Below are 15,852 nucleotides of genomic sequence, written 5' to 3'. Positions count from 1 at the left end.
AAACTACAAAAAGTGAGACAGTAAAAGGGGGTATAAATAAAATGCTAGGGGTCCTGTTAAAGGGTCTTTTTTCAGGTGCACACTGGAACCACTCCAGCTCTCCCCTGGCACTGGCTTTCAGCCCATGAAACACCACCGATATTCCTTTGTGTGAGATGATGGGAATTTCTGAGGTCTTTCCGTTCTCAGAATCATAAGTAGTCATAAAGTCTTAACGTGCACCTTAAATATTTTATTTCAGTCAGACTAAAACCACAAGTAATCGTTTTAAAAGGGTTAACCCTCTGGAGTCGTATACGAGTCATTTTCTCCTGATAACCCCGAAAAGAACTTAAAATACACTTTAAGTTTTAATCGTACAGATAAGAGCAATACATCAATCGAATCTGTAAAGGGTCTTCTTTTTTTGTATACAGAGATAATAACAACAAAACTTTGTGCACTTATAAAATAAAGATAACAAACAAGGACTGTCTGCAGACTTTGTCTGCGCTGATCTTCATTTAGACACGCTCCATTAAAATGAACTGTAACTCCGTGAATTGTCTAATTTTAAACTAAACAAGTGCTGCTGAAAACAGATATTCTGTGATAAAGTAATCCATATGAAAACAACGCGATGTCGGTTTTTCACGTCTCTCTTCATTATCTTCTAATGCGACCACGACCCGCGCTGAATGCTCTATTCAGATTCTAATGTTTCAAACTGAAGCGCACGGCTTGAATACGCCCACACAACAGAAGACAATGCAGAGAGACTGTTCTTCAAGTTTTTTTTATTTTACTGTTTGCTTCATGATGAGAGGAATAAGACATAATTCACCCCAAAAAGATGTGATGTGGATTACCTCAGGATTTGAGATATTGGATTTCCTCAGAAAAAAAAAAGAATGAAGCACTTTTTTCAGCAGAGATCATAAACATGAGTAAGTCTCTTTTTATTTATTTATATACTAGTTTTCACATAACAACGTGTAAACATTTTACTAGTTAGACGTTTTCCAAAGACTTTTTCCAAACTATAATTCCCGACTAAATGTATAATCAAGTGAAATATTATGAAGTTTCAATAACAATATACAATACTATACCATTCAAAAGCTTGATGTAAATAATATAAATGTAACAAATAAATGTAACTGTAACAAATGTAACAAACAATGATGTTCTTTCAATTTATCCCTCCTAAAAAACCTGAAAAATATTCTCAGCTCTTTTCAACATTAATAATAATAATAATAATGTTTTTTTTTGTAGAAAATAAGATTGTTAAAAGGATTTCTGAAGGATTGTGTGACTGGAGTAATGATGCAAAAAATTAGTTTGAAAGTCAGCTTTGATTGTTCTAATAAACTGTTTAACTGCACTCCCAAGTGGATATTAAATTATGTTGTGGGATAATTAAATATATTCTAAATAAACTACAAACATAAAATTATATACATTTATTTTGTCCTCACAATCTTTCTTGTAACTCTTCCCTCTCAGTGGCACAGCTGACTGAAAGGCTCATTATGCAGCTCCTTATGCGAGCCTTTGTCTTCTCAGGTGTAAATCACAATGATATTCATGATAGTTGATGCCGACTCGCATATGACTTTTACCAACAAAAAGTGTCTTAGAAAGTTTAAATCAATATATTGTTTTCTGTAAGTGAGTAAACAAGATGAACCAAGCATAACATTTTTTTTCTCAAAAATACAATCATGTACATACATGCATTTCACATATTATTATAGCCCAGTTTGTGCTGATTACAGTGAGATTAGAGATTAGACTTTACCCATTTAGATATTTATAAGAAACTGAAAAAAGCACAACTGTCAGGGCATGAAAACACTTCTTCAGGCCCCAAAAATACCCTTAGACTCCAGAGGGTTAAGAACTGAGAAATTAAAATTCCTGTAATCTACTGACGATTGAAGCTCATTGTACTATAAAAACGTCCTGTAAGTTTCAGAACTCAAAACTTTGTCATTAGTCTAAAAATAGCTTATATTAAAGCGAATCTGCCAAAATGACAGGTTGTGTAATGTGCCACTTTATGCCATAATAGTGTGGCTAAACACTGCCTATGCAGATGAATTTCAACGCCTGCTTCTACATCTCTGCCTGTTTAGCCCCACCCACTGATTCACGCATCTAGTGTAAATAACGAGAGAGGCAAACGCAGGTCTTTGCTGAAATCAAACGTTAAAGATGGCTCTGAGTACAACAAGACGACACTGTGCAGTGTAGGAAAGAGTGGATGAACTTTATTTTTAATGAAGATCCAGACCGCGTCAGTAAGAACTTGGTCTATTGTTTACTTCTTTTTACCACGGATACATTTTCAGAAAGATTGAAACTGAAAGATGATGCAGTGCCGATTATATTGGCACCGTGGGCATAAAGTGGGCATTTTACCTCCGAGTCTACAAACCACCACGCCTGTACAAACAGAGTGTTCCGATGAAGGGGTCAAAAGAGGATAGAAAATAACCTTTTTCTTCTAAATTATGATGTATTTTATGTAAAAACATTAAAATAATAAGAGGACTTCAGAGAACAGTACAAAATAATGAAAAAAGGCAGTTCATTACCTCTTAAAAATGTCATATAGTACCAGTCAGACTAACAGACCTAAAGAAAAACTTGACTAACATGTTAAACAGACTACAATTGGCCTCTCAATTGATATTAGTCAAAGCTGTGTGTAGTGTGAATTTGAGCCCGGCTCTTGTAATTTCCCGATTATTTCTCCATCTATACATCATTTCCTGTCATATGCATATCATTTCTCATATGCTGTGCGTGTAACATATGGGGGCGTCACAAAGAAAACTGTAAGTGAGGGACCAGCAGCTGAAGTCGAGTGTGTATGCAGCTGTGTAGTGCATGTGAGAGTGTCTATCTGTACTGATCTGGCTTGGAAAGATCCCAGCACTCTGAAGTGTTGATAGGACTTCTAGTATGGAAGCATATATGTAGCAAAATTATATTTAAAATGAAATATGAAAAATGGCAATATATTTCTGTACCTTCACCCATATGTGCAAAGTTTGGTGCAAAAGGAAAATTAAAATATATAATTTACATTTTCGATTTCCAACAGTAGTCTTAATATGTAAATTGCATACTAATTTTAATGTTTTATAAGTTGCGAAATGAAAATGAAAATTGATGCACATTGATTTGATATGTGTAACATATCCAAGCAGAAATAGTAGCAAAATTATAATTTAAATGCTATTTGTCCTAAATGCATTTAGACTAACTTTCCACTTCTCCACTTTCCACACTCCACTTCATCTACCAGTGAATTCAACGATCTTATCAGATGTCCAGCCGCCATGTTTTAAACTATCCAAATGTAACACGCTTCTACCAATCCCTGCCTTGAAGCGTTGATTGATGGAGGGTGGGAGTGGTCAGCTCAGAATTCATCTTCAAAGTCGCACTGAATTTTGCTATAAATATCCCACATACATTTTCATTTTGTAACTTATCAAGCATTAAAATTAGTGTGCAATTTATATATTAAGTCTACTGTTGTAAATGGCAAATGTAAATTATATAATTTCATTTTCATTTTGGACCAAAGTTTGAACATATGGACAATGGAAAATGTCAATTTTAATACAGAAATTTGCCATTTTGCATATTGCATTGTAAATTTAATTTTGCTACCTATATGCTTCCATATTCTAGGGGCTTATTCCCAAATAACCAAAACAAGAAGCACGAACATAAACATTCAGGCCAACAGGCTAACTGTGCATTTTGTTTTAATAAATTTATGTGTGTGTGTGTGTATTCTGGGAACACCCTCATGATGACTGATGATGAGTGGGGGCTCAGCTAACAAAACATGACACACAGAATAGGACATGACAAAACACAACCAGAGGCTGAAAGAGAAATCATGAACACAATGAGGTTGAAAATGTTACACAAAGATAAATGAGAGAATGAGAAAAGAAAAGAAAAGAAAAGAATGAAAGGGAAATGTGTCACACATTCATCCTGTTGAATGCATGTGTGTGAATTTTATCAGCCTAGGTTCAGGGTTTGTATTAATTTAGATGTCTTAATTTATGAACTTTTTATTACTGATATGATAAAAAAAAATTATAAGAATAATAATGAATGAACGAACAAATAAATATATAAAAAGAGAACTGTGATACTCACGCATGCATCCTGTTGTATGCTCTGCAGGATGTGTTTAGCGGGCACCAGGAAGTCAATGATGTAGCGTAGTCCGTCTCCACGGTATTTCGTCTCAACCACGTCTAACACCTGGCATAGCACGGTGGCCGCAGTGGCTTCAAATGGAGGGTAGAGAGCAGAGAGCGTGCTCTGAATACAGTTGTCCAGAGATTCAGAGTCCTGTAGAGAAACATACAAATAATCAGAGGAAGCACAAAAACTTTGTTCACAACTATATCTCAACAGTATTGACATTGACATAATTACAGCAACATTTTTTTATTATTAATATGAACGATGAGAATTCAAGATTACCTCAGTTAAGCTACCCATCATCCGACATCCTACATGAAATGCAATATACTGCCCAAATTTGCAAAATGGTATTAAGTCCAGCACAGGCACACAGATAGATGCACTCTCTGGCAGTGAATCACCCAAGCCTGGTCTTGTCTGTCAAAACCCAGACCAGGCTTTTCTTCTACCATGTCTACACATGTCCTGAAAACAGCTGATCAGCGTCCCTGGTGGTCACCATCATGAGCCTTGCGATCTTTAGAGAAGCACAGCGACTGGAGAAACCTGACTCTTGAAGCTGGGAGCGACCATTACACTGCTAAAAATAACATCTGCACCAGTCACATTTTAAGAAATATGCCTGTAGTCTAAATTTACTGTATCAATTTGCCCTTCATAAGCATGATATTTAAAAAAAAATAATTAATTGAGCTTTTTGACTGACAGCCGATTAATCAATATCCACATATAAATGCAATCATTAATTATGCAAGGAGATTGTAAAAATGTCTGTACAGTCCATACAACTTGTGTACTACATGTTATATCACGTCTGGAACACAAACGTCCATCACTGACTTTCTAGAAAAAAATGAAACGGGCTCAATGTAATCAGCATTGAAGCGTTTCTTTGTAAATACAGATTGTGTTCACTGCAAATACTACAGTTGTATCTCGTCAGTCTCCCAATATATTCTCAATCAACAATCATCCCAGTGCTCGCCAGGCTAACATGAAGGTAAATTCGCTTGAAATCTCAGTGTGGTGGTATGTTATGCACTGGAATCATATTAGGTATTATTAACAGGAATATTTCACAATCCACAATGTTACATTTTAATGGTGAAAAAGTAATTAAGACACAATTAATTAATTTAGTGACAGTAAAGACAAATATAACGCTTACCATTTGGGCCCATCTAAACTTCCTCTCATGTTCTTGGTAAAACGCTTAAATGTGTTGAATTATTTCCATAATCACTAATTTCCCATAGATTATAAGTAAACTCACTGATCTTACTAAGTGCCACCCAAACCACACAACTGCCTGAAAGAAGGTCTATACCCAACATACGGCCTCACAAAACTACTAAGGTTACTAAAGATGAAAAGTACAGTCTAGTATATCCAGTGACTGAGGCATGTCACCCAGGAGAGATGGATGAGACATTCAGACATGGCCTTAGAGACCCCTCGAAGTGTGATTACCTATATGTGTGCACGGGTAGATGGTAATCTGGGGTACTGATAGAAGATATGGGAACCATAGCAAAGCCAAAGTTGAAGATGTTTATGTTGAGAGTAAGAAAGATAAAGAACATGGGAATGAACAATGTGCTGCGAGCTAAGCAGACACACAGGTGCACTGTGGGTAAATATTGTACTTCCACCAGCATTAAACTGAAGATGAGAGATTAAAGATGTCATGTAGGAGCAATGAGAAAGAACTTGCATACAAGACAACAAAGTACCAGAGAGGTTACCAAAAGGGGGATGAGGACCACCAGCCACAAGAGATAAGTGATAACTGGGACACAATCAAAGGCATCAATAGAAACTAAGGCAACCACAACTCACTGTTATATTTTTGGGGAGGAAAGAAAATTGATTTTACTGAACAGAAATCCTTGGCAAACCAAGTGACTTTATTTTAAGTTTACTTTATGTTTAAAGCTGGTTAGTAGAAGAACCATGTCTTACAATCTAACTGCTGAGTCTATTAGGGTTTGTCTACAGTATGTATAATTAGCAAATAAAACTAATAAGTCTATTGCTGTTGTCCTCAAACAATAAGGGGGCCCTTGTCCAGCTTCCAGGGGTGGCATAATAAGTCTTAAAATTACTTATTTTAATGATATAATAATATAAAAAAATATGATCACTATTATTATAATTATACCGTAATTATTATATATATATATATATATATATATATATATATATATATATATATATATATATATATATATATATAGGGATATTTCCGATACCGATTTTTTAGAAGCAAACTGGCCGATTCCGATTTCCGATGTTTTTTTTTTATCTTTAAGCAACAAACAAGAAAGAAGGAAAGTGTGTATGAACAAGATGTTTATTTGGTATTTATTAGGCCGAACTGGCTTTTGGCCATTGAAAACAATAACCATAACCATCTGAAATTAACGGCAGTAACTGCACAGTAAGTAGCCTACATCAATACAAACACACATGGTAAAAACATCAGCATTTAGATTTTGTTTTTGAATTGGGTTGAAACTACATAGAACTGGCCTTAAATTAAAAGATTAACTGTGACCATGTGAAATTAAAAACAATAACTGCATAGTTCTACAAACAACAAAATCAACACACATTCAATAAGATGTTTCTTAATCAGCATTGAGACTAAATAAAAGTAAGCTATATAAATACATTATTCCAAAATGTTAAAATCAAATGTTGGTGCGAAGATGCAAAGTGTTTCATTCATCCAATTAAAAAAAAAAAATTAGGGTAATGATTCACATCTATATTTTTTTTACTTGAGCCAATGAAAAATAAATAACTATTGTCTAAAGTAAAAAAATATAGATGTGAATCATAAACCTAAAATTTTTTCATTGGATGAATGAAAAACTTTTTTTTCAGCGTGCTACAGCAGGTGATTTTTAAATCAAATTAAGTCAAATTAAATTTTAAGTAAAAATAAAAATAATCATCCTATACTGAACTGACGTTTATTTCTGGCTTTTCAAACGTCTATGCAAGTTCTACTTTACAAAAAAAAAAAAAAAGTTTAGTCACAGTTTAGTTCGTTTCGTTTCTCATCCAACACGTGAGAAGTTGAGCTGAACATCCCTTCACTGTCTCCACGTGTTCAGGGTGCGGACAGGTACAGTATGATCGCGCAGCTTCAGTAAGCACTGGAAAGGCTCTTATTTTGTGCGCCAGTACAACAACGGCCGTTCGCTTCCTGCTATCTGTGCCTCAGACATGTAGCTCTGCACTTCCAGTGATGAAAGGCTGCCCGTGTCCTGCGCACAGATTTCGGAATATTTCCACACAAATGACATAGAGAATGATTACAATGAAGTCTGTGCACGCGAGCGCACTTCCGGAAAAATCAGCCGAAAAAAGACCAAAAACTAGCCGATTGCGTATCAAAAAACACAGCGACAATTCAGAAAACAAAATAACAATTCAGAAAACACAACGACAATTCAGAAAACAAAATAACAATTCAGAAAACACAACGACAATTCAGAAAACACAACGACAATTCAGAAAACAAAATAACAATTCAGAAAACACAACGACAATTCAGAAAACACAACGACAATTCATACAAAACGGAAAAGGTAGGTATATTTTGAGAACGACATACTTATCGCTGATTGGATGAGACACCTGTCAATCAAGCCAGAACCGGAATCACGCGATACTGGAAGCGTCATAGAGCGTAGACTGGAAAGCACGAGGGTAGAAAAGCTAACTTTAGCGATAAGTATGTCGTTCTCAAAATATACCTACCTTTTCTGTTTTGTATGAATTGTCGTTGTGTTTTCTGAATTGTCGTTGTGTTTTCTGAATTGTTATTTTGTTTTCTGAATTGTCGTTGTGTTTTCTGAATTGTCGTTGTGTTTTCTGAATTGTTATTTTGTTTTCTGAATTGTCGTTGTGTTTTCTGAATTGTTATTTTGGTTTCTTAATTGTCGTTGTGTTTTTTGAATTGTTATTTTGTTTTCTGAATTGTCGTTGTGTTTTTGGATTTGTTATTTTGTTTTTGTAATTGTGATTTGTTTTGCACTTCTCGGCCACCGTAAAAAACCGTCCGGTTACGATTTATGGCCGGTATATATATATATATATATATATATATATATATATATATATATATATATATATCATAGGTGTGATCGACAAAGGACAAAAAAGCAGGAAACTATACAGTGCACTTACACCCCCCCCCACCACCACACGCACACAGTGACAATTTATATAGTATAACAATAAATTAATAAAAAATATTGTACTTGTTTTTTGTTTAAATGAATTTATAAATTAAATAATAAAAAAGGGAAGAAAAATTTAAATACACATCTAATTTAAATGATTGAACAAAAAAAAATCATAAAAGGAGTAATGTGGGAAATATGCTTCAAAGACTGGGCAAAATAGGGATGAAATAAAAAAATCTGTCAATAACTTGCTGCTGACGTGCACGAAAACTAGCCATTTATTGGGCATTTCTCGTCCTCCAAGATGTTTTGTTTTTCCTTATTACTATGGTGTCCTTTACATCTATTAAAAATAACATCTTTATTTGCCTCTATATTTTTGAAAGGTATCTTTTCTTGTGTTTTTGTTCAGCCAATTTTGTCAGTGCTTTATTATAGACTTCTAGGATTGCTAATTCACAACAGAAGACGATTATTAGGTTGAACGTTCAGAATACGATTCCATAGGTTATATTTCAGCACGAATTTCGCGAATGGACAGCGACTCTTAAGTAGCACGTAGAACGCGTTCATGTCAAGTAAAGTTTTCGGGAAAAAAGCATGGAATTGCGGCGAGCGTTTATAACCTTGCACGTTGAGAGCGCTCTTCAGAGCTAAGATACATTGTTATCGGGAAACTTGACCCAGATCAGATTTAAGCATTCATTAAAGTGAATCAGTTCAAAGGAGTCATTAGTTCGCAAATCGGACGAGTCATTAGTGGACAGATATGCTCATAAGCTCCGCGCATATAACGTTACTCCCAAATATATTTTTAGGTCGCACAGATTAAATTTCAGGAGCATATGCGACAAAAATGTTGGCAATTTCGAGCCTTGTAGAAGCTGCTAAACTTTCTAGCTAGAAGTAAGCAATAACCAACATGGCGTTACTTTGCTAAGTTAGCCCAGAATCGTTTAACATTAATGTTATGGAATCATGACAAAAGTGATCAATTGATTGGTCAAATTTTACTAGACCTGCATATAAAAATGAAAGACAATATATTGGATTTGCTTACATGAATCACCCGTGTTCACGGTCTTCGTCAGTCAACTGAAGCTGTTCACGTGAGTAGATGGTTGGGTGTGTGCGCATTCAGAATGGTGCGCGTACACTTTGAACTTCAATCGTGACAAATTATTGGATTACTTGCGGAGTGACATGACGACATGATTCAAAGGCACAAAAAACGTTGACAGCGGTGAGCGATCATTACGTTTACCAATACCCGACCCATCGCAACCGCCTACACCCCGAAACCACCCCCCACAATGCCTGGGAGCCGAAATGTTTGAGAATCACTGGGCTATGGTATTTCTGTTTATATAGCCAAGTAAATGTCATTTGTGGTGATGTCATTTGTGCCATTCTGTTATCAGTGCTGTAACTCAGCCTGGGACCTGAGATTCCCCCACACACATCTCAACCATCTGAAAAGAGAAAGAGAATGAAAACGTGATCATTCTTTTACTCTCATCTTTAAGTCTTTTTCTGGTCTCATACACTGATCCATATCTGGAGCTGTAAGAACACACATCGGTCTATCTAGTCAGGTTTCTCCAGCTCTGAAAACATTCTTAAATACTGCAGCATTGATGCATTAGATCCATTAGAAGGACAAACTCCATTTGATCAATTTATTTCACATTACACAAATCTAAATTCCAGAATCTGTGTAGTTTGAAGTGAAAGTTCAACTGATGTTTACCAGGTCTAAACATGATCCGCATGCCTGAATGTTCTTCATCAACATCAATCATTTCATATATACAGTATGAGTCACCTATTGTGCAGAATACATTCTAACAGCCCTCTTCAAGAGTAAATGAATTCCAGGTTGTGGGATCTTCATTGGTTTTTGATGTAAGTTCAGATTCAGCTCACTCTTAAATATTTAGGTTTAACATTTCAGTTTTTTATAGCAGTTGCCCAAAAGATTATTAAAATGTTCTTCACCCCAAGTAAAAAAGGCTCTTTTAATAGGAAAGAACTAGGGCTGCAACTAACGATTATTTTGATAATCGATTAATCTGTCGATTATTTTTACGATTAATCGATTAATCGGTTTATGTACTTATATTTTAGTTTTTCCCATTTTTCCCCCAAAGTAAATTATTAATAAAGGGTCTTTATCATTCAGCATAGATTTTTAAGAGATTTTAATAATTTTGCATTGTCATATCCTCATCAAAAATATACCTGGAGTTGTTTTATTATGTGTTAGTGATCCCTTGTCAAACTCTTCTGCAATCAAAACACTGACCCATACTCTATCAAATTTCACAAGGAGATTTCAAATAATGTTTTCACCATGGCAGTCCTTAGAGCTCCTAAAGTAGTTTAACATCCCGAACAAAGCTTATTAAGGAATCTTTCAGAACATATTTTCACGAAGAATAAGGATAAAACAGAATAAGATTGCAGTGCATTGTATTTTATTATTTACTGGGAAACAGCTTTATAGCTTATGCTGTGAAATTGTAAACAATCCTTCGAATAAAGTGCCAATGGCATGAAACCTGAATGGAACTCACAATTTAAAGTAAAATCCATCAGAAGGTTGTCCAGAAAAAACGGACACACAAAAAACCTGCTGTGTGAAAAAGAGCAGTGAATACTTAGAAAAAAAGTGCATTTCAAATATCTTTAAACATTTACCTCTCTCATTCAGTCATAATTAGGCTGCACGACTGAATTATGAACTGGTAAACGACAAACTGATCACAGAACATGTTTGTAAAGCTTTAAATGTTAACTGTTAAAAAGCAATGTTATCAGCTTTTACAACTAAACATTTGCAAACAACATTGTACTGGAGAATCTGCACAAATAAAAGGCTTAGGGGCCGTTCACATATCGCGCCTAAAACGCTAGGCGCACCCATAGACTGTGCGCACCGCTTTCTCCTCCTTTCCAAAGCGCTCGTGCAGAAGCGCCCCTGAGGCGTCTGCCTTTGCTAAGCAACCATGACGTGCTCTCTCCTTGAAGACGCGGAAATTTCAGCAAAGGATAAATGGATTTGCAGCTCTAGAAATCGCTTGCAGTAGCTCTGCTACTAAATTTATTTCAAAATGGGAATCCATATACAACTATGATCAGCTGTTCCTTCATCTTGGCTGAGCTTTTAACGTTGTTACGGGAAAGGATGAAGCTGATTATTTAGTTCTTGTCACATGACCCGCGGTGCGCTTGCTGCATTCTGAAAAGTTGAAATGTTTTTAACTCGATGCGGTGTGCACGCGCCTGGAAAAAACGGGTGCGTCGCGACCGCGTCGCTTCCATTATGAGCGCGCATACTGCGCGCCTACATTGGAAATAACGAACATGAGCGCGCAAAAGACGCGATATGTGAACGGTCCCTTAAACAGTTCAGTAGTGCAGAGTTTACAGGTTAATCTTCTTTTTTGAAGGCTCAAAATAAAGTACTCCCACATCCTGCTGAATGCTGCAGAGACGCCGTTCGGGAAGCACGTGACATAAAACGAGGCCAGCTATTGGCTATTCGCTACTTCTCCTGTTGTACTGGCTGAGTAAATCCTCCGGTGGCTCATTACTGCCACACTTTGGTCACCGCAGATCTGAAATATGCACAAAATAAGCCGCTTACGGCAAATAAATTATTTAGCAACGAATCGATGACTAAATTAGTTGACAACTATTTTAATAATCGATTTTAATCGATTAAATCGATTCGTTGTTTCAGCTCTAGAAAGAACCAAGGAGTTCTCAACTAAATATGTCCATTGTTGTTTGAGAATTTGGGATGAGTGAAGGTCTTTTTTTTACAGTTTGGCAGCAGGACGGCCTTCAAAAGCACAGAATGCATTTCCCCTCAAACAGTTCCGACTGAGGTGCAAAGAAGGCTTCAATCAAAGAGCAGGCTCTAGAGCTTGGGGGAAAGCTCCCTTGAGGCCCGCAAAAATCCTGCAGACTCTCTCTGCTGAATAATGCATTACATCATTAGGATCCCCATTTAAACCTGCACAGTAACATACACCACCCATCATCGCAGTATCATTTTTCCAAGAGCCGTCACTCTAGCTAAACTCATCTGAACAGTGGCACGGCATGAGAGAAAGATGTTGATTAGAGGAGGCTGTGGTTTCATGTGTTCGTCGTGACTAATGCTGACTAAGTTTGACAAGAGTCTGTAGTGTGCTGACCCAGGAAGGAAGAGAAATCAATGCAGACTTCCTGTCTCAAACAGTGTAAAAGCAAACATTTCCAAGAGAAAGTCAAATATTCCACATTCCTTCTCCATTTTACCTTTTAAAGGTAAGAAACAGCAGCTTAGACTTATCCTCAGTGAGCTGAATGAGAGAGCCTGGGACCAGTCTGAGAGAGGATTTACTGTTAGTCTGCAGCAGACGACTTCATTTTCTCCAGATCTGAATGGCCACAAAAGCCGCTCATTCCTCGCTCTCTTTTTCTCACTCATCTTGGTCTTTTCTCTCAGGCATTAGTGAGACAAGTTGGTGAGATTTGGGACTACAATGGTATCATTCTGCAAAGCTCCGTAGTCATGCCTACAGGATAAACACAGTGCCTCATGAGCTTGTGTGAGTGTGCTGTACCTCACTTTGTCAGGCGCATATTCTGTGGTTTATTCGTGGTTGGACTTGTTCTTTGTTACACTGAGCCCCGGCAAAATCTGATGGAAAGTCTTTTAACATCATCTGCAGTGATTTCAGGAAAAAACTGTCTGAATTCAGTGGAACAGTTTAGAGACAGTAATTTTTTTTTAAATAAATATAATTATTCAGGCTTAAGGCTGGAATACACTGGGAAGTCGTGGCCTAATGGTTAGAGAGTCAGACTCTCAATCGAAGGGTTGTGAGTTCGAGTCTTGGGCCGGCAGGAATTGTGGGTGGGGGGAGTGCATGTACAGTGCTCTCTCCACCCTCAATACCACGACTTAGGTGCCCTTGAGCAAGGCATCGAACCCCCAACTGCTCCCCGGGCGCCACAGCTTAAATGGCTGCCCACTGCTCCGGGTGTGTGTTCACAGTGTGTGTGTGTGTGTTCACTGCTCTGTGTGTGTGCACTTCGGATGGGTTAAATGCAGAGCAAGAATTCTGAGTATGGGTCACCATACTTGGCTGAATGTCACTTCACTACACCAGTGGTTTTCAACCGGTGGTATTGCAGGTGGGCCGCCAATTACTATTAAAAGAAATAATCATTTTGTTCATAAATGTAAAAATGTCTAAGTAATAACATAAATAATTTCACATATATAATTAAATAACAAAAAAATAAATATTAAACTGTAACTATGCTTTCACTATTCGAGCTCGCTGATTGGTTTAAGAATAAACCACCAATTGATATTTTTGCTGCATATGCTACAGAACAACAAATTCAAACATGTTCCAACATGTCAACATGTTCCCTCCTGACTGCTTGCTCCGCTGACTGTCTACCCCCCGCCGAGCTCTGGCTGGATCTGGTTTTTGCCGTTTTGCTGAGCGGTGCCAGCCCGAGTTATTTTCGGTTATTTGCCAGTTCATTCTAGGGCTGTGCGATTAATAGAAATCATCATTAAATCACGCTTTGAGCGTGCGCGGTTTCTAAATTTATAGCACGATTTTCCGTGGCCCTGACCTCCCGCAGTATGCTATCCAATCCAATCAGTCAGAATGCAACATGCCTAGCGAGATAACAGAACAGACCGGGCATATGCCTAACTCCAGGTTCACACGCTGTCTGTGATGCGCCTTTTTTCCGAAGCCCATATTAACGGATCAGAGCGTTCACACTGCACGCGGTAAAAGGCTAGAAATAAAAACGTGCGAAAATAATTAGTATCTAGCACATGCGCATAGAGAGAGTTGGGAGTGCACAGGAGGCAGTTTAAGTGAGAGGAGACATGCGAGAGCAGCTTGTATCTGAGCAAGCACGTCTGGTTTTGTGACAGAGCAAAGGAAATCTGCATGCGAACAGAGAGATTCGCACTCGTGCATTATTTTAATGTGCTTTCGTGTTTCATTAATGCACTCTATCTGCTGCGTCTGCACCGCTTACACATACTATATACGCACTGCAAATGGAGTACATATGAACCTGTATAATGTATAACAAATCTATTTCAACACCTGAGGAACCGCTACAATTAATGAGCAAAAAAGAAAAAAAAAAGTCCCTGGACACGGGATTTATTTATTTATATTTTTTGCCATAAGTCTAGAAATTTTGTTACACCTTTGCTATAGTGATTATTTTGACTTAAATCGAAATCGCAATATTGATCAAAGAAAGCGCAATAGATTTTTTTTTCCATATTGCACAGCCCTAGTTCATTCAATAAATTCAGTTAACAGTCTAGCTTCTGAGTGATAAGTTAATAACCCAACAATAGCGGGGTCAATTCTTTTTTTTGGGTGGGGGGGGGGGGGGGGTTGCAGTGGGCCGCGCAAACATATGTGTTTTGTTGTATGGGCCGCAAGTTGAAAAGTTGGGAACCACTGCACTACACAATTTTTGCCCTGATTTTCTGCCGATTTACATTCTGGAGAAGTTGATGCTAGCTGCAAAAAGTCAGAGCCAGTCTGCAGATTTGAGCTGACAAGATTTCTTATAAAATCACGTAGTGTATGATGGTGACAGACCCCGATTTTTTAGCTTCAGTCTATGATTACAACCAGAGGATATCAAACATTTTTTATATTTTCAGTCCATTTTAAAGCACACTTTGTTTTCATTTGTCACACATCTCCTAGCAACAAGGCACATGTTTCTGTGTGAGTTTGTTGTGATCACAACGATTTTAAAGTCTGCTAATGTATGATCCTCACTCGTTTAGTGTTATTTGTCTGTGACTATAAAGTCGCTAATAGGGCTGTCACTTTTTATTCGATATCGAACTATAAATAAAATATCCGGTTTTTAAAATGCCATGTGTAGCGCATTTTTTACAGTCTATGATTAGACCATTTGATTTTTATTTTATTCTTTGGCATCTTATCCAGTAGAGAAACTCTAGACGTATTTTAGCATAGGCCCATGACCAAATCAAGCGAATAAGAGCTAGTAGCCAGGCACGTCTGTGCGCTCCGAACGTGTCTTCTCCACCGCGGGGAACATTGTAAATAAAAAGAGAGCCGCACTGAATCCAGATCAAGTTGATAGACTGGTGTTTCTTGCAAACAATATAAAGAAATGAATTAGGCTAGGCTATATGCCTTACTCCTGCTGCTGTTTAAGTTGTCACGTTATTGTTTGTGCCTGTTCTGAATTGTTTTTTCTTTTCTTTTTTCATTTAGCCTAATGTTGTGGGATATGCATAGTGGCACTTCATATAAATTGATATTCTAAGTTGATATAGATAGTCCTGTTTATGACTCACTGTTAAACATTTGTGATGGAATCTCCATTAGGGGCCGTT

At 37.1% G+C, this 15,852-nt stretch overlaps 1 protein-coding gene across 2 annotated transcripts in view; it reads right to left on the bottom strand.

Moving 5' to 3' along the window:
* Positions 1–15,852, bottom strand: part of LOC132106401 (pleckstrin homology domain-containing family G member 4B-like) — an 83,191-nt gene that overhangs the window by 48,270 nt on the left and 19,069 nt on the right. For both annotated transcript variants that reach the window (XM_059512061.1, XM_059512053.1), the window contains exon 2: positions 4,174–4,371. In XM_059512061.1, coding sequence (XP_059368044.1) covers positions 4,174–4,371 — 198 coding nt within the window. The remainder of the gene's footprint in view (positions 1–4,173; positions 4,372–15,852) is intronic.

The sequence above is a fragment of the Carassius carassius genome, chromosome 2 (genome assembly GCF_963082965.1).
Source record: "Carassius carassius chromosome 2, fCarCar2.1, whole genome shotgun sequence".
NCBI lineage: Eukaryota > Metazoa > Chordata > Actinopteri > Cypriniformes > Cyprinidae > Carassius > Carassius carassius.
The sequence above is the reverse complement of the archived record's forward strand: the minus strand, read 5'-3'. Positions and strand labels throughout refer to the sequence as shown.